Source organism: Podarcis melisellensis, assembly GCF_964234715.1.
Source record: "Podarcis melisellensis genome assembly, chromosome: 1".
In the NCBI taxonomy this organism is placed as follows: domain Eukaryota; kingdom Metazoa; phylum Chordata; class Lepidosauria; order Squamata; family Lacertidae; genus Podarcis; species Podarcis melisellensis.
Genome location: NC_138528.1, coordinates 86,566,366 through 86,590,146, shown reverse-complemented (window position 1 = coordinate 86,590,146; position 23,781 = coordinate 86,566,366). Strand labels below are relative to the sequence as shown.

Sequence of the window (23,781 nt, the reverse complement as noted above, 5' to 3'; positions counted from 1 at the left end):
GACCTGATACATTGGTGATGGGCTCAAGTCATTAACCCTTTCTTTACCTGTTTTATGCTGCTTGATTTTTTTTTTTCAAATTCTGTTGTCTGCTTTTATATGCCTCTTATGTTTTGCAATTTTAATGTTCTTGTTTTTCATGTTTTGTTTTGTTTTTCTAAATTTTTAACTTGATGAGAGCTGCCCTGGAAACCTACGTGTGTGTGTATGTGTTTAAATGGGCATTTCTTTTATTTCCTTTGCAGCAACATTCATCCTGCTTTTAAGTGATCAGCAGCATCTCTCTGTCTCAGTTCTCATTTCCCCACTTGATAATGCCACTGAGGGACTTCACAAACTCCATCCGGAATCTTCAGGGTCTTCTTTGAGGCCAGAGTGGACGACCTGCAGCCAGTTCAGCAGTGGAGGCAATGTGAGATTCTCCCGGGTTCATTGCGCTGCCTGGCTTATGATGTGAAATGAGCAGGCACCGGCTCTCCGGCAGCTGCTGTTGCTGGATAAAACAAGAGTGCCACATTTCAATTTCCTTCACACAGCCAGACGACCCTTGGTTAAAAACAATAGTGACCCCATGGGAATCTTTCATCAGTACTGGCCAGAAAGTCTTGGGTTTTTGATCCCCTCCACAATCCCACAGTTCAATCCAACACCCTGCTCCTTTGCCATTTCCCCCGAAATCTGGCTTCTTGTATTCTAGGGTCCTTACTGCATGTGATGGGAGATAACTACCAATGCCTTCGGTGCTCTCTGACAAGGAGTTTGCCAAGACAGGCTTTCCAGCCTCACTGGGGCCAACAAAGAGGATCTTCACCTTTGGCACCTTCCCTTGGACTAGGCCACATAGCCTTGACCTCACATATAAAGCCAACCTGAGCAAACAGCTGAAAGGGCAGCTCCAATCCCCTGAAAATGCGTTGAAGAATGGAATATAAATCAGTGTGAGGTGTTTGCGATTCTTTTATATATAAAATAAGACTTGACTGAATGGGGATGTTGGGTGCATTCTGAAGTAATATTTTAATTTAAAAACTGTAGATATTCCCCCACTCTGTAAACAACAATCTATAACAAATTATCCTCATCTCTTTTTTGGGGGGGGAAGGGTGTTATTGGGTTGTTGTTGTTTTTTATTTTGAGTATGTGCTTTGTGGTTTTATATTCTGATTTTATCTTGTGAACCGTCCTGAGAGTATAATGTGGTATAATAATAATAATAATAATAATAATAGGAGCATCCACCTGTCCTTTGTCAACCAAGCTGGGAGAAAGAAGCTTTTCTGCAGTAATTCTGTTCTTTTTAGAAGTGCTATAAACATTGAACAAGTTCATCTACTCAGGAGCAATTTAGAGAGAGGCCATGTTCCAGAACTTTCCCCAGTTCCACTTTCCACCCACACATAGTTTCCTCACTCCATCACTAATGTCTGAGCAAGGTTTCAGGACAGTTCTCCATTTCCAAACCTATCCATGCTGCACTGTTCCAAAGTTTCAAGGTAACAGTGAATTGGAAAATGTTCTGGTCTAGAGGCCATCCAGCAGGTGGACTCATATTCTGACCTGGTTAAAGGCAGTTTCCTATGAATGGAATTAAGTTTCCATCCTCTCCCAACCCAAAAACTTTGCTTGGAAGGTAAGTGTGCCTCTTGAACTCTTCTCATTCGTATGCAGGAGAGAGTGAGAAGGCACTGGAAGCATATTAAAACCCTCAAGTGGCCTTTAGGGACAGACACTGATCCCAGCCATGAGACCCCAAATGTCGGTATTCTGAGTTATGTAGTCTGGGCACATTTTCTCTCTTCCACAAATGCAGCATTTTGCTTTACACAGGATTGAGTGGCAGTTTATTTGGGAGAAAGTAAAGGCACGCCTTCATGTATGGAAGTGAGAGCTGGACCATAAAGAAGGCTGATCGCCGAAGTATTGATGCTTTTGAATTATGGTGCTGGAGGAGACTCTTGAGAGTCCCATGGACTGCTAGAAGATCAAACCTATCCATTCTGAAGGAAATTAGCCCTGAGTGCACACTGGAAGGACAGATCCTGAAGCTGAAACTCCAATACTTTGGCCACCTCATGAGAAGAGAAGACCCTGATGTTGGGAAAGATGGAGGGCACAAGGAGAAGGGGATGACAGACGACGAGATGGCTGGACAGTGTCCTCAAAGCTACTAACATGAGTTTAACCAAACTGCGGGAGGCAGTGGAAGACAGGAGTGCCTGGCGTGCTCTGGTCCATGGGGTCACGAAGAGTCAGACATGACTAAACAACAACAACAACAACAAAGGCACACCTTCAGGGTCACCCCTGGGGTAGCACCTGTTTATGAGAAACACATTCTGCCTCCTTTCAACACTGCCCTAGACTGCAACATGGTAGTTTGTCCCATAAAAGTCAACTAGTGGGACTTGCAAAAACAAGGAAACAATGAAGTGTGGAGAACTCCTGTCCAGGGTTCCAGCTAGCTAACCAGCCAGCAATGCTCTCTTTCAGGAAACTCCATTCCTCTCTGTGCTTTTTTGTTCCCTACTAGCCCCAGCAGTCAGCCAGCATTCGGTGTCTACTGTGCATGCTCAGTAGGTTGTGTTAGAGTTGCCACCCTTTTAGGTTTTCCTCCCTAAATATTCTTTTTACTTCTGCAAACTTTGGGGTTCTCCCAAGTCTCCTTGTGCTTGGATAGTGCCATTTTGACTGCATAAGGATACACTCGGTTGAAATATATATAGGAGCAACCCAGAACTGAGCCACACACCGTCTTTTTTACATACCTCCAATCTTTTGACTGCAGATCTACACTCTGGATTTGTTTTGTTAATCATGCTAACAGGGATGATAGCATGTTGAGAAAACTATGGAAGAGAATGCTGAGATTTGGCTGTAATAACTATATAGCTATGCTATGCTCTAATTGATCATATTTAAAACTAGTAATGCTACAGATGTCTATTCTGTAGATCTATCTAGTTATGGCATTCTATGCTATAGACAATGTTTTTGAACTGCATTTCTTTAAAAACTGCTTTTCATCCATTGCAATCTGTGGGGAAATAATCTGTTTTCTGGCAGGCTAATCTACCATAAAAGAAATGAATCATTTTTGTGGGTTTTTTTGGTGGGGAAGTGACTCTAGTTACTGGATCACACAGCTTGCCAAAGGTGGAAAAGATATCTCCTGTTTTGGGGGCTGGCCTAAAAATGGTTGGTTTTCCTATTACTCTGGGTTTTCTTTGAGTCAGTTTGGCTGTGCGTTGGGACTGGCTTTCTGTTCAGATTTTTTAAATATTTGGGTTGGTGGTTTCTGTGCTCTGCTTAGGTACTTTGTAAAATTCACCTAATAAATTGATTAAATCCACATAAAATGCTATTTTAATTCTTCCTTTCATGTGTTTTTCTTCCTTTGTATTATTAAAAACCCCACCTTGCCATTCCTATAATTGTTGTGTGCTGCTAGTATTGCTATGTGTCATGCTTTCCTCTTAAGTGTTAGTTAATATGTCCTATTCATTGTTGGAGATCAGTTGATACTAGTGGACAATTTGTCTGCCTTTTGTCTAAAGCTATTTTTGAAATGTATCTTGGCTCAGACTTACTAACAGGATGGTGGGGGGCTGACACGGGATAGAATATTATGCTTGAAAGCAACCATAAATTTATTATTTTGATGAATTATGTAATTATGAAAGTCATGGGGATTTTTCTAATTTATATCATTAATTCTAGTTGCACAGGCATTTTTTGGTATGTGTAAAGTTTTATTTCTGTTCATTTATTAGAAAACCTGCTAAGAGTTGGAGGACGCCATAGAAGCTCTCTGACTTTGTCTTAATTGCCCTATTATGTGATTTGTGGACAGAGTTGTATAGATTCTTTCTTCACTTTGCCATGTGGGTGAGAAGGGATATCATTCTTTTCTCTTGTAAGAGTCATTACAATAGGAGTCAAAAGAAATATCCATTTAGGGAAGAGTAAATGGTGCATTGAAGGCCTAATAAGTGTGTGTGTGTGCACGCGCACACACGCACACGTAATAAACAACAAAATGTCACAAAATCTCAAGACACCATCTCTTCTCTGGTGCTTTGAATCAATAATGATAATGATGATAAGAATGGTGATAAGAATTTGTTTCTTGCACCCTGCCCATCTGTCTGGATTGCTCCGGTCACTCTGGGGGACTTCAAACAGAATATGTATAAAGAAACACAACAGAGTATCAAACATTAACCAAGTCTTCTTATTTTATATGCCTGAGAGCTTTTGCTAGAACTCTGAATAAATCTTAAGACATTTTAAAAGTGTATTTCAAGGTGCTGAGAGAGACCCCTATTCCCCTCACAGAGCTACAATTCTCAAAGTTCCCTGGGAAGAGGCAATGCAGCCCTTTGAGGAAAAAAGGGCTCTCCTGCTAACATCTCTCAGCACCCTTAACAGACTACATTTCCCAGGATACTTTGAGGAAAACAACCACTGTTTAAAGTGGTATGATACTGCTTTAAATATATAGAGCAGATGGGGCAATCCTGTGTGATTTTAAGCAATTAGGTTTGTGGTTGTAGTATCAGAATATCGAGGCACTCTATAGATCAGGGATTTTCAACCCTTTTACAGCTGAGGAACCCCCAAAAGGTGTATTGATACTTTGCAGAAACCTAGTCCCTGCTTCTGCCCTTCAACAAAGTGAAAGAATGAAACTAAAATGGGGATTAAGAAATTCATTATTTGACAACAGAAGAGGAGAAAGTGAAGTGCCTTGGGTGGAAAGTAGCAAAACTTTGTGTCATCTCTGGGGAATGGTTTCCGAACCAGAAGGTTCCATGGAACAAAGAGACAAGTTTTGATTGCTGGAAACAGTGCCCTCGATTGATTTGCAAATGTTAGGCCAGAAATGACTGGCAGGTCATACTTTTTTCCAGACCCTGCCCTCAAGAACCTGCTGTTTTAACATTTTGGGCAATCACAGTGTTCCGAAAGAGAGACCTTTGGGGCGTCTCCTTTATTCGTTACTTGTGTCTGGATGTTTGAATATCTCTTCTGTTGTTTTGTCAGAGGGAATGGCCATTTTCCACCCTGTCCCAGCTAGTGTAAGGTCACTTCCAGACAACCTGTTTATTAAGCCTGTATTCTGATTTGGTGGGCAAAGGTTTTCAGGGAGGTTAGAGGATGTCGGCATTCATTCTGATTTGTATGTGGGGAGGTTATACAAAGTAAGGTAAATGTAAAGGTACCCCTGACCATTAGGTCCAGTCGTGACTGACTCAGGGTTGCGGTACTCATATTGCTTTATTGGCCGAGGGAGCCGGTGTACAGCTTCCAGGTCATGTGGCCAGCATACCTAAGCCGCTTCTGGCGAACCAGAGCAGTGCACGGAAATGCCATTTACCTCCCCGCCGGAGTTGTACCTATTTATCTACTTGCACTTTGAGGTGCTTTCGAACTGCTAGGTTGGCAGGAGCAGGGACTGAGCAACGGGAGCTCACCTTGTCGTGGAGATTCAAACTGCCAACCCGTTATACAAAGTAGCATCACTCAAATTGTTATCCCACATTTCCCAGTCACTTTCTTCATAGCAAAGTCTATGATTCTGCAGGGCAACCAGGTCACTGCTCCAATCTCCACAGACATGCTGACTGGGGGCTGATGGGTTATGTAGTTCAGCAATATCCACAGGGCCTCAGGTAAGACACCCCTGTGTTACTGTGGGGGTGGATGGGTAGTAGATGCCTTTGCCTAAGAAGTGAGACAAGGCTAGATGCCTGTACTTCTTTGCTCAGTACAAGATACTGTGTGGTGTGGTACTGCAGGCCAATGTTTGTAACACAGCTGCACCATAGCTGTCAACTTTTCCCTTTTCTTGCGAGGAATCCTATTTGGAATAAGGGAATTTTCCTTAAAAAAAGGGAAACATTGACAGCTATGAGCTGCATATGAAGACACTTCATAGCATTGCCTTGTGAGTGCATATCCACATGACATACTTATTGCATACATATCTACACTGCATACTCATTCCCCTTCTACAATATTCTTGGGAACTGTAGTTCTTTTTCTGAGTGGGGCCCAAATCTTGATGAGAATTCTTAGCACCTTCACCAGACTACAATTCCCAGAATATTTTGGTGGTTTATCTGGTATAAAACCATTGGATGTTTATGGTGCAAATAGGCCTTACTGACTTCCACCCATTAGAACAGAGGCCTTTCTCTATAAAGTGGAAGACGATTATAAAAATGATACAAATAATAGCTGCTAATTCTACTTCTACTTCTGCTAACAGCAGCAGCAGCAACAACAACAATGACAACTACAAACCAGAACGTCCTCCAGTCAAATTGTAAATCATCCATACAGGCAGCCAGGGACACTCTGATTAACTTGCTAAGATAGCAAGCCTTCAGATAGCTGCTATTTTGGGGTAGGATTGAATCACATAATAGAAAATTGGGGCTGTACAATCGAAGCTGATTTGGCACTCTTCCACAACAGACCTGCCCCCCCCCCATTAGACTTTATGTGATGAGGAACATGATGAGGAACACTGGAAAGCATTGAATAATGATTGCTTGATGCAAGATCATGTAATATCCCTGTAAACAATTAGAATGAATGCCCAATAAGTAGCCAACATTGTCTAAGCTCCCTGCAGACTTTGTGCAAATAAATCAAGATGAATGCTCAATAAACAGGTCCACTGGAAGCAACCTTTGGTGATAAATACTATATGCAGTGAAGGAAACCCATTCATTGAGTGCTATTTGTTTTACGATTACAACCTCATATTTCTACGTTTGGGAAACAGGAGTGCAGAAAAGATTGTGCATTTATAGTGCAGAAATTTAAACCAACTTTGTGGAAGCCTAGCCCACCCCCCCCAATTATTTTAAACGTCAGCCCTGACGAGTTGGCTCCTATGAGTGGCAGTGCCATATGTACACAAAAGAAAGCAGTAGCTGCTCTTACTTTCTCTTGCTCACCCTTTCAGCAGGGAAGATTGGGTCCACAGTGCTACCTAGAGGGAAATTGAGAGCAACTGTCTCTCTGGGTGGTGCTGCATAGAGGGGTGGTCATGGGAAGAGGAGTCACTTCATACAATGGTGAACAGGACTGGGCTCCATCTTCCTTTCCATGCCATCAGGTGAGAGAGGCTGAGTGAGAAGCAGCAATGCCTCCTCGCTTCTTCCTATTGAGGTCAACAGCAAAGACAGGACAAGTGATGTTTGCTGTTGCTGCTTCTGGTCCTGCACTTGTCCTCTGCCTCTAGAAGATGTCAAGTACTCATGTGCCCTCTCTTTCCTTGGATGGTTCAGAAGCAAAAAGTGGGGACAGCAGGGCCATCTAGTGAGAGCAAGTGAACAAAAAAACCAGTGAGTGATGTTCCTTGAGGAAGCAGCCATCACCGTTGCCTGAGTCAGAAACTCTCTTTGTCCTCAACAAGCAGCAAGGAAGCAATGGGCTGTGTGCCTTGGCCCTTGGCTAGTGGCAAACTCCGCCTGATGTCATCTGTGTTTTGTGGATGTTTGTTTGTTTGTTTAAAACCTACTTGTATTACAGTGATGCTTTGGCACCAGAGTCATTCATGGTTATACATTTTGGCAGATCTACATGGCAACAATACTAATACTAATACTACTAATACTAATACTAATAATACTAATAATACTTTATTCATATGCCAACCATTTGACTGGGTTGCCCCAGTTGCTCTGGGATGCTTCCACCAAATTAAAACATCAAACATTAAAAACTTCCCTAAACAGGGCTGCTTTCAGATGTCTTATGAAAGTCAGATAGTTGTTTATTTCCTTGACATCTGATGGGAGGGCATTCCACCTTGGGGGGGGGGGAGAAGGTAGCTATTTAGCTATTTAGCTAACTTAAACATCTGCTAGGGGCAGTGTACTCCTGAGGACAAGATTCTGGGGACAAACAATCAGGGAAAGTAATCTGTTAGTGAGCTTTCATAGGCATCTGGCTGATCAGTGCTGGGGGCACAACACAGAACTAGCTGGACCTTCATGGCAAGGCAGTTCTTATATACTTACGGATGGAGCCTCAACAGTAAGGTTTGGAAATGGAAAGGCTTGGTCACTTTAAGAATTACAAGAGGAGGCTCAGCTCTTTTAATAGTGAAATTGCTAGCCAACAAACTCTGCAGCGTGGTCTAGCATACAAGGAGTTGTAACCCACAGGGAGGGTGACCTTCCCTAGAACTTTAAACCTTTGTTGGTTGGTTATTGTTGCTTTTACACGCTCTCTTTTTCTTTTCAATGTTGCCGTTCACCAATTGTGCTGCGCTACTAGCTAACTGCAAATTAATAATTAGATCCCGGCTGGTACGTGCGTGGCTGCACACAGGGTGGGGGTTCCTGTGTACTACATTGCAAAATCAATGAACCAGCTTGGAGACTGGTTTGCTGCCCAGGAGGATAATTTAGCAAATATCTCCGCTCTCTGCTCTTAGCTTAAATTCTAATGAATCAAAGAGTTGTACAGTCAGTAAGAAGACACCAAGGGTAGTGTTTAACTGAGATTTAGGCTGAGTAGAACCACTGAAATTAATGGAGCTAACTTAGACATGTTCATTAACATCAATGTGTCTATTCTGAGTAAAACTTTGTTGAATACCACCCCAGGATTTCCTGTTAGGCTCCCCACCCCCACCCCCGTAAAGCTGTTTGCTGTTTGAATGGATTAAGGTATAAGGGAAAATGCCCTTAAATGTCATCATGGCAAAACTGGGATACCGGAGGAAAGGACCTGTGATTTTGCTCCTATGAAAGAGCCAAGATTATGGCATTCTACTTGCCAAGTTCCAAAGCAGCATGTCCGTTTCTGCTGTGTAGCCACTCCTTTAAGGTAAAGGGACCCCTGACCATTAGGTCCAGTCGTGACCGACTCTGGGGTTGCAGTGCTCATCTCGCTTTATTGTCTGAGGGAGCCGGCGTATAGCTTCCGGGTCATGTGGCCAGCATGTCTAAGCCACTTCTGGCGAACCAGAGCAGCGCATGGAAACACCATTTACCTTCCTGCCAGAGTGGTACCTATTTATCTACTTGCACTTTGACATGCTTTCAAACTGCTAGGTTGGCAGGAGCAGGGACCGAGCAATGGGAGCTCACCCCGTTGCGGGGATTCGAACCGCTGACCTTCTGATCGGCAAGTCCTAGGCTCTGTGGTTTAACCCACAGTGCCACCCGCATCCCTAATGCCTATCTTTCTAGGGATGTGTCTAGAGAGAGTCAATTCTGTCCTATCAATGCTGGAGCTGTTCTGGATTCAGTTCTTAGGCTATATACACATTAGTGGCTTAAACTACACCAATGTTGCTTTACACCTCCCCTGCTGCGTTTCAAGTCACATTTTTATCTTGCCCCATATACCAGAGAGGGGGCGGGGATGCCTTCACCCAATGAACATTACCCGTTTTGTTTCTCTGTGCCTGCAAGCCCTCTGAGCTCCTATTCAATGAAGTTGCCATCTGTACACGCACACAAGCAATGGATGTTTCAGGTGTACAACCCTCAGCTTAACTGCTGCTTACGTTATCAAATTGTAAGCTGGGTTGCCATTTGTTATTCATCAGCCATATGGCCCATATATTATACCTGTTTCTTTGGAGGCAATTTATGTCTTTAAAGTCTATTTGCAGTGTGAGGGATTATTTCACCCATGGGAACACAGCTGGGCTGGGGAATGTAAACTCTCCCCTGACCAGGAGTGACTCTCCTGCAGAAAATGTCCTCCTTGTACATCTTAGGATAGAAAGATGGAAATTCTCTTTGCAGCTGAGGAGGGGCAATTGTTTGTGGGGTTGGGGTTGGGTGGATGCAGCTAGGAAGCATTTATTCTTCACTCCCCCCCCCGTTTCCCCCCTCTTCCTTGCTGCAATTAGACTTGAAAGAAACTTCCTTTTGGCTCCCATAGATATGTTGGTTGTTTTTGGTGGTATCCCATGGCAAATGTAATGCCTTTAGAAGCAGTCTATCACAGGAACACTGCAGAATAGTTATAATTGATTGCAAACACTTGGACTTTTCGCATTTGCATTCCTGTTCATGTGCCTGCTGGAATAGGTACATGGATATATTATAACTCCTACAGACTTAAATGAAGTAGTGAAAGAGAATAAAGCTAAATGCCTCAGGACTGGGGTGGATGGTCTCTCTCCAGTCCTGCCCAGGGTTATGGAAAGACTTGCTCAGCCCAGACCATAGCAAACCTTGGAGACACACAGATTTCAGAGTTATGTGAAATATTTTCCCCACTTCAAGACTTGGCACGCACAATTTTATAAGGAAAAATGGAATTTATTAACTGAAAATGTTTATCAAGAGCATTCCCTTCCATCTTTTGGAGGGCGGAGGACCTAACTTACCAAGGAACATTTCATCTTCCATTGCTTCTTGGATGTTAAAACATTGCTAGTGTTTGAAATACAACAGATGGGGAAGCTGGCGCTTTTAATGGAACCCATTTACCCACAAGCGGAGGACTTGCTTTTCAAAGGTCACTCTGTTCCCATTTCCTGCGCTGGGCTGTTCTGCAGTGAAATGGGCCTAACTGAGCAGGGCCAAGGCATGAGGCTGGTTGCTTCACCCGAGTGGATACAGCATCCCATGTGCTGACCCACCCAACCTCCTTCCCAAGAATAATCCAAATGTCCTGCCTCAGGATGGCTTTGACTTGGTATATAGTGGAAGAAGTAAGAAGGGGAACTGGGGACGGATCAGATTTGCAGGTTTGTCCCTTGATGGGCTCAGCATCAAGTGGCAACTTGCACTTGTGCATGAATACACTTTAAATCATTCACAACACCACAGGCCTTATTGAAACTATCTGAAGAGGTGCTTCTTGCCTTTGGTGCACATGCAATATACCTAAGGGTCTGTGAACATGCCAGACAAAATGTAGCACATAACCCAGCATTGCACTAGCTATGGCTGAAACTGTATGTGGCATATGACGTGCAGTTGGCTGTGTATTTCCATGGACTTTTGTTTTTTTAAAAAAGAAACCTCTATAGGACGCTGCAATATTTAGTGGTTGGGCCACATTTCCCTTTGGTACGGTGTCCCCATGTTCTTGAGTAAGCACGGGCAGACTGTCTCCAGAGATGTCCAACCCAAGCAGAGCACTGCAGATTTCTCACTCTGTCATTTTGTAATCTCAGAAACATTTTTCCAGCTCAAAATAAAATGCATTAATGCAGGAAGCTGCATTATTCTCAGCACTATTTTTAAAAATATATTTTTATTACAGATTTCTTAGTTTACAAAAGAATGTGCAATGTTTCCCCCAGTTGTGTTTTCTACAGATCAGTTTCATTTGTTGAGACGTTAGTGTTACATTAGGAAGAAAAGGGGGAAAGAGGGGGAGGGGGGAATGGTGATTGGGGTTGGGGTTGGGTGGCAATGCTTCTACAGTATTCTACTTAGTGTATGTGTGGGGTCTTGTGTCAGCATCACTTGTGTCGGTTCTCTTTATTATTCACTTTATTTCTTTGGGGGGTGAGAGAGGTTGGGGGTGGCCTAGGGTTGTCTTTGGTTGGCTGTAATGAGAATTGTTTTTTCTCTGAGCGGGGTATGAGTGTGTATTTTTGAATCAGGTTAGTCAGATTGATTCGTATGCTGTTGGTGGATTCTGGTTGTTGTCTTGTTGGGCTGTGTATGTGATAAAGGGGAACCATACTGGGTGAAAGCATCTTCTTCTATTTGTCCCTGTGTCAGTTTCAGTTTATTGGTTAGTTTTTCTAATAAGGCTGTTTCCCATACTATTTGATACCACTGGTCCATGCTTACTCCTGACAGGTCTCTACAGTGTCTGGCTAGGATGCTTCTGGCTGCTGAGAGTAATAAATAACAATCAATCAATCAATCAATCAATCAATAAAAGTATAATGGATAATTTATTATTTATACCCCTCCCATCTGGTTGGGTTATGAGCTCTTTGTGATGTGAGTGGGCATTATTGTCTTGGAAGATGTTTAGTAGGGCCAGTTCTGGGGTGACGTCTAATACTTTCTTAGTTATTTTGTGTATTTCTTGTATGATTGATGTCCAGAAGGGTTGGATTTTAGGATATACTCAGTACTATTGACAACGGAGTGGCGGGGGCTCTGCAGGGCGTCAGGCAAGAGTCTTTTCTAGACCAACCTGGAGATGTCAGGATTGAACCTGGGACCCTCTGTCTGCTACTGAGCTACCACCCTTCTTTCATCAATTACTTTGACTGCAGCACCATAGTCATAGGCAGCATGCAGAAATCAGGGGTAGTCATTGGAGACTTCTTCTCCCCATTCCCATGAATGTCTGGATCTAGACTCTTGAGCATGCTTCCACCTTATTTATAGCTAGTTGCTGAAGGTCAAGAGAGAGGCAAATCAGCAGGAGGCAATTTCTGTGGCATTTATATCATGGAACAATCAAGTTCCTGAAACATCCAGTGGAGGACTTTTTAATATCCATGTTGGGTTGTTTTTTGGGGGGGTGGGGGGTGGGTAGATGTTTCCCCATTTGTGTATGTCATGTATTTAGTGTTGATGTTTTTACTGATGCTTTTTATGATGTTCTTCTTGTGGATGGCTTTGGGATGTTGCACAGGAAACGATTCAGAAACAAAGTGGAATGGAATGGAATGAATGGATATAGTCTGTTTTCTGGATTCCTAGTTAGTGAAGCAGCTACCAGGCAGAATCTAGGTAGGTCTCTCAGAATGGCAGTGAAACAGATTGTTTTATGGCTGTTGTAAGGAGAAGAAAATGTTCTTCTCTTGATACTATAACTTAATCAAAGGAATAGAGAGGGGTCATGGAGCAAATTCTTGAAACCAAATGCACGAGTTATAAATAAATATGCCTTGGCAAGCACAGAAGTGCCTTTGGAAAAGCCTAAAAAGGCTAGAATGAAATATTCCATTATTTTGAGTACTTTTTAAATAAAAAAAGTCCTTGTTATTAACCTGAAAAATTTGAGAACAAGCTCTGCCATGGTCCTGTCTCCACTGTCTGGCTTGACAACTCCGTCCTCCCACCCAAACACACAGACGCACACACAGTCCAGGACACACAAAACAATGTCTTCAGGAATGTAGAGAGAGATTTCAGCTGGAAAGGCTTGCCAGCATTTTTGTTCTTGCCTTAGTCAAAGGGCTGAGCTGGTGTTACAATCAGGACATCCCTTCGCTGTGTTTCTGCTGTGATCACTTGGCAGCGTTTATTGAGAGTCACCCAGTGCCAATTTGCTCAGATGCATCAATTACAGCACCCATCACTCCGGAGCCTTTTTCTGTCCTTCTGTCCTAATTGTCAGATCCTGCGGGTAGCAATGCAAGCTGTTCTGGAGGGAGTGGGGTCCTGTGGATTGTTTGGGTTGTAGTGATGTTCTCCTGTTGCCTGAGAGCATGTAGACAAAGGGGGGGGGGAGAGTTCTAGTTGTTCACATATCCAAGCTCACTTATCTTGAAACAATGACCATTTGATTTAATACTTCCTGGCTGCTTCCACACATGCTTCCTCAGAAGTAAATCCCACTGAATTCAGTGAGAGGTATTCCTGGCAACCAGGCATACTTTGGACAGTGGCAGCCTTTGTATGGAACACATTTCTTTGAGAGGGGCCATAGCTCATGCTTTGCATGTGAAAGATCCCAGGTTCAACCCCCAGTATCTGCAGTTAAAGAATGTCTCATCCCCATCCAAGGCCTTCAGCAGAGGTCTGATGCTGCCTTAGATGAAGTTGGCTCCTCTGGGTGAGTGCGAAGGACTGGGAAGAGACCCTGTGTCAGGGCCCTCTGATATCTCAAGCAGAGGTCTTGATGGGTTACTGGGCTACATGTCTCAACGGTCTGCCTCCCAGGGTGTGGACTCAGGGCTGGAAACATTTCAGTCCTTTGGCGCTTCAGTGTTGCTGGACTAATGCATGGCTAATGACCAAGGAGTCATAGTTCAGCAAAATCGGGAGGGTCAAAGGTTCCCCATCCCTGGGCTAGACTCACTGCATCACTTTCTTGATAAAAGAAAATCCAGGTTTCTCACAATACCTCCTGTGTGCTGTTTTTCTGATGAGATGTTGGAAGATAATTTCAGAACATCACGTAACTGTTTACAAGGTTTCCATCTTTATATAAGGCTTTTGATGCACAGGCACAATACAGAGTTCCCCCTTTATTGCCACTTTTGGCCACAAACATTTCAGGTGTTTTTTTCTTCAGAGTAGCTCTGGTCTGTGCTTCCCTCGTGTGGTGAGAATTAATATAGCAGCTGCTGCCATTTTTAATATTGTTTTAACCTGGGATGCATCAACACGGTGTGTTTTTATTTTACCCACCATGTGCTCCTGACCCTTCTAAAGAATGGCACCAAGTTGCACAGTGTTGGAGATTCTACGGGCTTCTTTGCACCTGTTCAGTGCAACAAACTACAGTGACTTATGCCAGCAACAGTGACATGGATAGATTTGTTAGGACCAGCCAAAAAACTCATAAAGTGAGCAAGTTTTAAAGTTCACTTTCTTTCAGGCAGGAAGGTGGGAGGGAGAACAAAGGGCTATATTCAACAAGGTTTTTTTGTGCTAGTGCAAGGATTGGTGCTAGTGCAAGGTGATTGCCACCTCTCCTTCCCCTGTGCTATCCCCAAATCTGCTCTGGAGGGTTGGATTAACCCTTAGAACAGTTGCAGGGGCAGAAGAGGGATGGATATGTTCTGTTGCAACAGGAAATAGCCTTACATAGAATACAACCCAAAGAGGTTTAACCCTTTGTATACTATATTGCTGTATTATAGTGTAAGCCACTTGGAGGCTGTTTCATTTTAGTAGTTGGCATCTAACGACTCCAGTCAATTAGCCAATATTGCAATGGGATGATGGAGAATGTGGCCTACAGTCTCAACAGCACAATCCTATATATGTCTGTCAGAAGTAAGCTCCATGGTCTTCTAGGGGCTTACACTCAGATATAGGATTGCAGCCTCAATTAGACAGAGCTTTCTTTTCCCATGAAGCTTCCATATGTTTTGGGCTACAGATCCCATACGCTTTTATGTTAGCCAAGTCAGCTGGAGTGTATGGGAGCTGTAGCTCCAACAACATCTGGAGGGAGTCAGGTTGTGGAACATCATGCCTAGTGCAAAATAGATCTTGGGTTGCTGCAAGGCATGCTAGGTGAAGGAAAAATGGGTGCTCTTCCATTGAAACCAGGAGAACCACCAGATCCATCTCTAGGACTAATTTAAAAGCACATGTCCCTCGTGAGAGCAAAAATGAAGAAAAAGTGGTAGGTTGTTTGTTTTTAATAGGAACAAATGAGAAATGCTCCCCTACTGATAAGTGTGTGGACAGCAAAATTGTACTTTCCATTGTGTTGGCAGGCGTGGCACTTCTCCTGCAGTTGCCATCCCTGCTTCCTGATTTTAGGATACATTTGCATCTTTTGTGCAAAACAGAAGTACTTTATTTCAGAAATAGCAAAAACCACTGCTCTTCATGGAGAGGGGAAGAGGGAAGGGATAACATTTGCCAGGCATAAAAACGCTGCTGATAAATGTGAGTTCCCTACATCAGAATTCAGAGTAGGACTGAATGAACACGGTCTCTGACTGAAGTGGTCCGTGTTGCACATCACAAACTTGATTCTCAGTGTCTGGCTCATCATGAAGTAGATTTAGCTCTCACCTAGTCATATATGCAGCTGTGCCCTTCCCCATTCCCTTTGTAAGTGAATGGGCACTTTCTGCAGAAAAGTAAAGGGCTGCAGTGAGGATGAAACCTGCCTGGAACACCACATCTCCTTGCAATCTGCAAGGCTTCTGTTCACACGATGGGCATTCTGCTACTTTTAAGTAAAGTCGGAAGATTCTCAGCTGGCTCCCTTAATAGAAGATGGGCAAATCACATTCATTCAGCACAAGTGCACTACACAGACATTCCCCAAGCCATGCACACAGGCTAACTGAATGCATAACTTTATTAAATAAATGCTTTGTCATAAGAAAAGACAAAGATCAAAGAGTAACATAAATTATAAGTTGAATAAATAGTATACAGCAATCTTCACTTTTTAATAAAATGTGAGATTCTTTTTTTTTTAAAGTACAAAATGCTAAACAGAGCAATTACACTCCTCATCCATTGTCAGTTTTTTCACAAACTGCTCCCCCCCGCCCCCCACCGGTAAGAGTATGAATATTTTTTGTTTACTGCAAAAGAAAAAAAAATATCCACAGAGCTACTGTATGTATGTAAAGCTATTAAAAGCTACCGTAAAATGTGTAGTGAATAATTCTGCGTAATGATTAAAAACCAGGTAGGATACTCGGAATCATGTGTGTATTGTTAACTGTGCTACTGAGGGCAATAACTGCATTGTAGAAGAGCTGTCCCAGTGTTGTTGTGGGAGGGGCTGAGAGTGGGTGTAGTTGGATGTTGGGAGTGCTGCAAGCCCCTCTCTCCTCCCTGGGCATTATCTGGGATGCTCATACCAGGAAGGTGGCCTGGGACTGCAGTGACCAGTCAACTGCTGAAGTTATAGATGCTCTGTTGAAAGACAGAAAGAGAAAGAGAGAGAGAGAGAGAGAGAGAGAGAGAGAGAGAGAGAGAGAGAGAGATATGAAGTGGAGAAATAGTGCAATATGCTCTTGTACTAGTGGTTTCAAAATAAAACTGTCATCTGCAACAGTGACAAGGAATATCTCAGCTTGAAAGGAGGTCTTTGCTCCCCTGGATATTGTCGTTCGTAGGCTATGGTGACATCCACACCGTATATTTAAACCATGTATAAAGCCTGTGGTTTCCTCCCCACCCCCCAAGAGAGTTGAGTGCTAGGTATTGCAGCTCTGAGAGCAAGAAACGTTCGTTCCCAGGATTGCAGGGAGCCATGTGATTCAAACATAGGATATGCATGTGACCTGCATCAGCTGCAGTGGGACCTTCTAAGACTTTAAAGATCTCTATATGCTCCTGAATCCCACTCACAAAGGTCGAAAGTGAAAGCTGCTTTGGAGATGAAAGGTATCTCACCACTTGCCTCCAAAACGTTCTCCACACTTTCCCTGTGCACAGTCTCTGAGATCAATGTCTCTGAAGGGGACTCCCCCACCGCGTTGTCTTTTAAATCTTTTTTCTCATCACCTCCCACCCTGATTCACTACTCTGGCAGGAAAGCTCTTTCTTAAAGGAAGTAAACTGGGCGAGCCTTTTCTCCTTGGTCAACAATGGAGATAGTATCCTTCTCTTGAGGTGGCATAACTTTCATCTCCTACCAATGGCAGCTGGAGTCTTTATGGGGGATCATGGGTAACTGAAGAGGAAAAGCGATTCAGGCACAGAGTCGCCAGCCAAAGGGAAGGAGGGAGAGCTGTGCATTCAATGGCAAATATGCCATCTTTAAAGCTTATAACATAATGGAATTGAGCACGCATCAAAAAACATGGTGGGTCATGTGAGTCACTCACCAGTAGCTTATGGTTAGGGGAGATTATTGAGAATGGCTTGCCAGAAGTTGGCACTGTAACCAATGTAACACAAAAGGCTAATAGAAATGAAGGACTAGTAGGAGGGGTAAAGAACAAAGACTTATTCTAATAGCAGGTGCTATTAGAGTAATGAGGTTCAGGACTTTTCTTCTAACAGGTTTTGTTTCCCCATAGTCTCTTATGCTATATTGCCTTGGCATCTACAGGTTGGAAAGAGGTTCCTCTGCCTTTGACAGTTATAGGATCGTGAAGGTTTGTTGTTAGGTATGAATGAATGAATGTGATGGATAAAGTAGCCCAAGTTCTCAGTCCTATTTCTAGCCATGTTCTACAGACTTTGGACTTCCCAAATGTTGTCACCAGCCTGTTTGCAAACACAGTTTCCCCTCTGCTCTTAGGAGGTGATCATACAAACTCTGCAAAGGTCATGCCAGTGCTTAGCTCGAGGCCTCTTGAGGGCACATAAAAATGTCAACCCACTTTTAAGGTCCAGGGTGGCAAGTTTAGCACTTTTGATGGGAGCATGGCTCTTTGGGAGCTTTCCCTTTGATGGAAGTGACACTCAGGTTTGGGAAGATTCCCTAGTCTGCTCTGCAGGGCCTGTCAGGAAAAGGAGTTGTGCTATTTTTAAAAACCCCTCCTCCCTGAGAACACTGGGAACGTTTTGTGACAGTATTCACTAGTACAGAGTACTGACACCTGTTTTTTTTTGGGGGGGGGGACTTTTATCTATGCATGGGTACTAGCACCTCATTTTTTTTAACTGAAAAGAAAAGCACTGGCTTTGTAGGATTGAGACTGGGGTAGCTGCTTCCCTGCCTTTCAGCTGAGATTTTGAGTGCTGCTTTAAGAATCCATGAAGGCTGATCTTCTAATGGTGAAAGTCTACATCAGCTTTGGGTTCTCCATACTTAAGCAGCAAGGATGAAAGATGTGCTCTCTCCTGGAAAATCAGCTGTGGCCAATCCACTTGGAATGGTTTCTGCTACTGCAGTAGCCAGCAAAGTTTGCAACCAGGTAATGGAACTGTCCTCAAAGGCATCCTTTGAGCTTATGAGAAAATCCTTTTACAATGTGAGCTGGCAGTTAGGTGGGAAGATTATGTACTCCAAACCCCCTCACCTGCTTGCAATATCTGTACTGTGCGTGCGTGTGTGTCCAAGAGAAGTGGGAGATGAAGTGGCTCTCTCCATGCCCTGTTTACGGAGTAAGAAGGGATCTTATTTTCTATATAGGGAAAGGTTTTCAAGTTTCAGGAAATAATAAAAAAATACATATCAAGAAGGAAGGAAGGAAGTTAGGAAGGAAGGAAGTTAGGAAGGAAGGAAGGAAGGAAGGAAGGAAGGAAGGAAGGAAGGAAGGAAGGAAGGAAGGATAAAAGATGGTTTTGGTTGAAACCAGTCCAGGAGCACCAAGAGACTGACTCTACCAATTGGGGAGAGAAAAGGATTTTAGCAACATTCTTTCATCTTATGCAACTAAGGCTGCAATCCTTTACCCATTTACCTGGGAATAGGTCCCTCTGATCTCAATGAGACTTCTTCCTGAGTAGACATGTTACGGATTGCCCTGTAAAGATATATATTTACACCACACACTTACACTGATTTAGGAATCACTCCCTCCTTTCAGGGAACCGTAGGGACTGTAGAAAAGAACAGTCCTTAGGCTTCTTTGGCAAAAGCCATGACAATTAAATTGGTACAAAATCAGCATAACTTTGTAGTGTAAATTTCCCCTAATTTCTTATGTGCCCAGCACATCTCCTGCCCCTTTATATGCTATGTAGATTATATGTGCACTCTGCTCCACTGTCCTTTCCTCCTTGTAAATCTTCTTTTGACAATAGAGATTTGTTTTTAAATCCAAAGGGATTAAGTTCATCAGCCTCTTCACAACCCATAGTCATTCTACCATGGACCTTTCCCATGTATTCTTTAGACCTAGAGAAAGTGCACCATACGTGCCCTGGAGCAAGCAAAATGAATTCAGTTCTCACTTTTGGAAGATGACAGAATTCCCTCTTGCCTTTGTTCATACTGAACTTCATTTTTTCCAAAGAGATAAGAAGCCAATGCTGAGCTTTGCTGTAGCATAGATATCACCAGGTTTCATAGGACCACTTTGTCCCTCTCTGTAATGGCTAGAATGGAGAAGTCTCCTGTATGAATTACCCCTGGAAATGTCAGGACCAGATTAAAGGCTTATATAATCTGTTGCAAGGACAGGGACCATGCAGCCCTCAAGTTGCTGCTGGCCTCCAGTTCCCATTAGCTTCAGCCAGCCTTGCCAACAGTCAGAGATGACTGGAGTTGTAGTCCAGCAACATCTGGAGAACCCCAGGTTCCCCATTTCTGATCTACTGGCTTGGCCATTATGGTAGTTCGTTCTCAAGATACGCTTTATTTTTGGTGCTACCTTAGGTCTCCCCCTTTTGAAATACTGGCCATAATCCCAAGTGTGAACACCTAAGGGACCAATGCCCACCACTGGGGCTGTCCACACAATCTTCTATGAGGAAGGACAGATGCGGTCAGGACCTTTCGTTTACCAACCAAGTCCCAATACAAGTGATTTATCAGCCCAAAGGCATGAACCATGTTCAAAGCCTGAGAAGAAATGCTTAAACAATTTCTGTCCTTCTACTTTGTAGAAGACTTCAGGGACAGCCCAAATGTTGCACACGGGTGTCTTTCATGGAGATCAGGATTATGGCCATTGCTGGGAGGCGGGGGGGAAGCATCTCAGGTCGCCTATAGCAAGGCAACAAGGGCGCTGTCCCTCCTTTCCATCATTACCACAGATTTGCTCCCATACCCAGTTCACACACTTGTTGACAGAGAAGCACAATTATACCACTTTGGTAAGTATAGAATTTCTAATATGGACCATGATGCTCCTTCTGTCCTACAAGCTCTCTTGACTGACATAGATGATCTTTTTGCCAGAGAACTGGGAAAGAGCTACCTAACTAGGGGTATATTGTTCAGATTGCATTGTCAGCAGAGCATCCAAGGACTTATCCAGTTTAGGAAAGAGGCACAGCCAAATAATCCAACCCAAATGCAGGTAGTAAACAACAAGGCATTTCTACCTTTCCACATGCTAAATCAGGGTTGTGGGGAAAATGGGACTGAGGCTCACCCATCATGATAACAAATGTTCCAATCAAAGCACAGTTCGGCCTTCTGTTACACAGGAGCTTGTGGTAGGTTTAGCTTTGATTCGGAGGAGAAAGGGTAAAAGTCTCACCACTGCTGCCAAAGCCCAGGGGAGGGGATAACTGGAATATCTAGCAGTCATTTACACTTTCCAGAAAATCTGGATCAAAGATGGAGGTGAAAGGATGGAGTGGGCTTTGTTTGCAATGTTGAATTTTGGGGTAGGAATTCCACCCAGATGATTAGACTTTTTACCTTGGAAGGATGTGTGTGTGTGTGTGTGTGTGTGTGTGTGTGTTTCCATCTCCATATTTCCTTGTCTCTGCACAAAAGGATGGGTGTTTGCACATAGAAATGTGGAGACATCTCCCCACCCTGCTCTCTTCTATAGAAGACAAATCAAATCTCCATAGAGCCAATCTGTGGATTCCCTGATCCAGATTTTCTTGGCCAGTTCTCACATCTCTGGGAAGACCCCAATGGTTTGTTGGCTTTCATCTTTGTTCTAGAGCTGATCTGAACACTGCTGGCAGTGAAGGGGGTGATAGATAGAAGAAAAACCCACCACAGTCACTTTCATGCTGTAGCCCTTCTGCCAGGATGATTCCTCATTTCCCTTTCTTCTGTGCTTAGTAGTGCATGTAGCATGTTGTGGGTGTCCTCCTGGTTCTCCTACCAACAGCGCTCTTTTCTGACGCTCAGCAGGCAGTGTGGGCTTTCTCATCTGCCTGCAAGCAAAAACCCCAGTCCTCTCTCTGTCTCTCTCCATGCTTCTGATTAGTATGTTGTCCAGAAGTGCTTGCAGCCCACCACACCAGTGTCCTCGACTCCTTTGTGTCCTCCTCCAGGAAATCACCATGGGTTCCATTTCTTCTGCACCCTCAAGTGGATTGCATGTTTCTTAATGGCTACTATTTTGGTGATTTTCCCCTAATGCTAGTGACTTTGATGGGTAATCCTTTCTCTCTCTCCCTCTTGTCATTTTCTTGCATTCTCATTCACCATCCTGAGCATAGGAAAGATCCTTGTCATGGCAATGTCCATGGAGACATACTGAGGAGTTTAAAAAATGTTAATCAATATTTTTTTTTAATAAAAAAATGGCTTTAGTAGCATGCCCAAGCCTGGACATGAGAGTTGTCAAATTATTGGATTCTGCGGGTGATTTTTTTATTTGTTTGCATAGCTGCTTCTTTCCTGGCGGAGACTGACAGTGGCACAATAGGCAGAAATTAAGCAGGTGCAGCTTTTTTTCCAGCACAAAAGATGTACTTATGGGGACAAATTAATATGTACTGAATTTCTGCCCGCCATGCAGCAATTTCAGAGTCTCTTTCAGGAAAAAAGGTCTCAACCTACTCTCAGTCACTTCATAGACATTGAAAGATGGCAAAACAGTTTCCTTAGCTGTGGACTAGATTTACAAATCTAGTGTGCATGATTTTATGAATCATGTTTTAACTGCTTCGTATTGTCCTTGCTCAGGGCAATGATTTAGGATATGCGAGTACAATAATAGGAGTCATTTCCCCTGTCCTCACCTTTACATTAAAGGATAGAGAGTGATAATAATTGCTCAGCATTGTGTGGATATCCACAGGTCAGTTTACATAATTGACAACAAGAAAAATATGCTTTAAGTGCCTGCAGGATACCTGACATGCTATTGCTTCAGCTTGGGTCATGATCCTGCAAATACACAAACCTGAATGCCTTTGATTTACACAAGAAGCTGCATAGAGGTTTGTGGGGCTTCTTATGTGATTGGAGGTCAAAGGACTCTTCTTGGAAGAAAGAGGACTTGTTCAACAAAGAGTAAACATGTGCACCACAGCTGTATTTACACAGGAGAGGGATGGACAATGGCACCTCAAATAATCAGGTCAAACCTCTTACTTAACTGCCCAGGGAAACAGAATTTTGATTTTTAACCAATGGCTTCACTCCACCCTGCTGTAGGTTCTGATGTTCTCTGATCCATTTGATTTTATTTGAAAAGAAATAAGGGAGAGAGAGCAAATAAAACCTTAGCCCTGGGGGGAAGGAGTAGAGAAATGACAACACTGAAAAAAGAACCTTGACAGAATATATATATTATGTGTGTGTGGATTGAAATAGTGAGTGGCCTGTTTGTCCTAGGATTCTGCTGGTTAAACTAGGTACTTCCCAAAATCTTAAGGTTTCAAACCCACTAAAGTAAAAAAGGGGGAGGGGAAGAAAACAAAAACAAAATTCAAGTGCTTCTGAGAGCTTCCTACATTGGTGCTGTCTGGGCGGCTGGATGACGATACTTTCAAGCATGGAGGCCTACAGAGTTATCTTAGAGCCATGTCCCAAGGGAGGTGTGGCTGCCTTGTCATCTTCATCTTCTGCCTCCTTCCTTCCTTCCTTCGTTCTCTATTTATCCATTTATTTGGCTTCAAAGTGTTGCCTTTTCTTTAGTCTCTGCCGTCGCCATTGAGAGAAGTTGATGATAATAACCGTAGATTCCGAGGTCCTCAGTTTCTTAAAATGAGATGAAAGGAATCAGTCTCCTGGGCACGTCGTGAGGTGTGGGTGGGTAATGGGTGGGTGGGGGAAAGGGCTCTGGCAGGGAGAGGCAAAGAAGGATAATTCACTCAGTGTTGGCACTGTCAAAGTTGTGACACTGGAGGTCTCCGGCTACGTAATCCGTTCCCGGCAGCTTCAGTCCGTACTTATCCACACACCAACACAGTCCACGTTTTCGGCCCCGAGATGGCTTGCACTGGAGAGAGGAGGACGAAAAGGGTGGAGAGTGAGTGGAGGACGTCTGGGATGGTCACACCTCCCCTGAGAGGAAGACATCCCCTGCCTACCTTGGAGGAAGTTAACCTGGGAGTTAACCAGCTGGCCTGCTGGTTAAGGCCTTAACTAGACTAGAACCCCAAATAAGCACAGTTTGCTTCTGGGTAAAGGTGTGGGAGAGGTGGAAACCAGCCTAGCCTGCTCCTTTAACTGCAGCTTAATCTGAAGAAATAAACTTTTCCCAGCATGGATATGATGAGCATCATCACTTGCAAATTTTGGTGGATCAAGATGTAGGTTAAGGCAATTAAATGTGCGCAATTGTCCTGTAGGGTTGCTTGGGTTCCTAACTACACATGATGCTAATGGTGTCACTTGCAATCGTATTAATTT

General features: G+C 43.5%; 1 protein-coding gene, 1 long non-coding RNA gene and 1 pseudogene across 3 annotated transcripts in view; 1 reads left to right on the top strand and 2 right to left on the bottom strand.

Moving 5' to 3' along the window:
- Nucleotides 1-251: 251 nt before the first annotated feature.
- LOC309356803 (intraflagellar transport protein 22 homolog pseudogene) lies at nucleotides 252-2,816 on the bottom strand (annotated as a pseudogene). The gene is made up of 2 exons: nucleotides 2,766-2,816; nucleotides 252-955 (listed from the first exon to the last, which is right to left on the bottom strand). The product of its transcript is annotated as an intraflagellar transport protein 22 homolog pseudogene (transcript).
- An 8,483-nt stretch (nucleotides 2,817-11,299) lies between these two features.
- Nucleotides 11,300-21,171, top strand: LOC309368057. Its single transcript, XR_014167519.1, has 2 exons — nucleotides 11,300-16,525; nucleotides 16,562-21,171. It is a non-coding gene; the product is annotated as an uncharacterized lncRNA (long non-coding RNA).
- The window catches only part of IGFBP5 (insulin like growth factor binding protein 5), a 42,152-nt gene continuing 34,307 nt past the window's right edge, over nucleotides 15,937-23,781 (bottom strand). Inside the window, exon 4 of the mRNA XM_081907804.1 lies at nucleotides 15,937-23,368. Within this exon, the coding sequence (XP_081763930.1) occupies nucleotides 23,237-23,368 (132 nt within the window). The 3' untranslated portion in view covers nucleotides 15,937-23,236. The remainder of the gene's footprint in view (nucleotides 23,369-23,781) is intronic.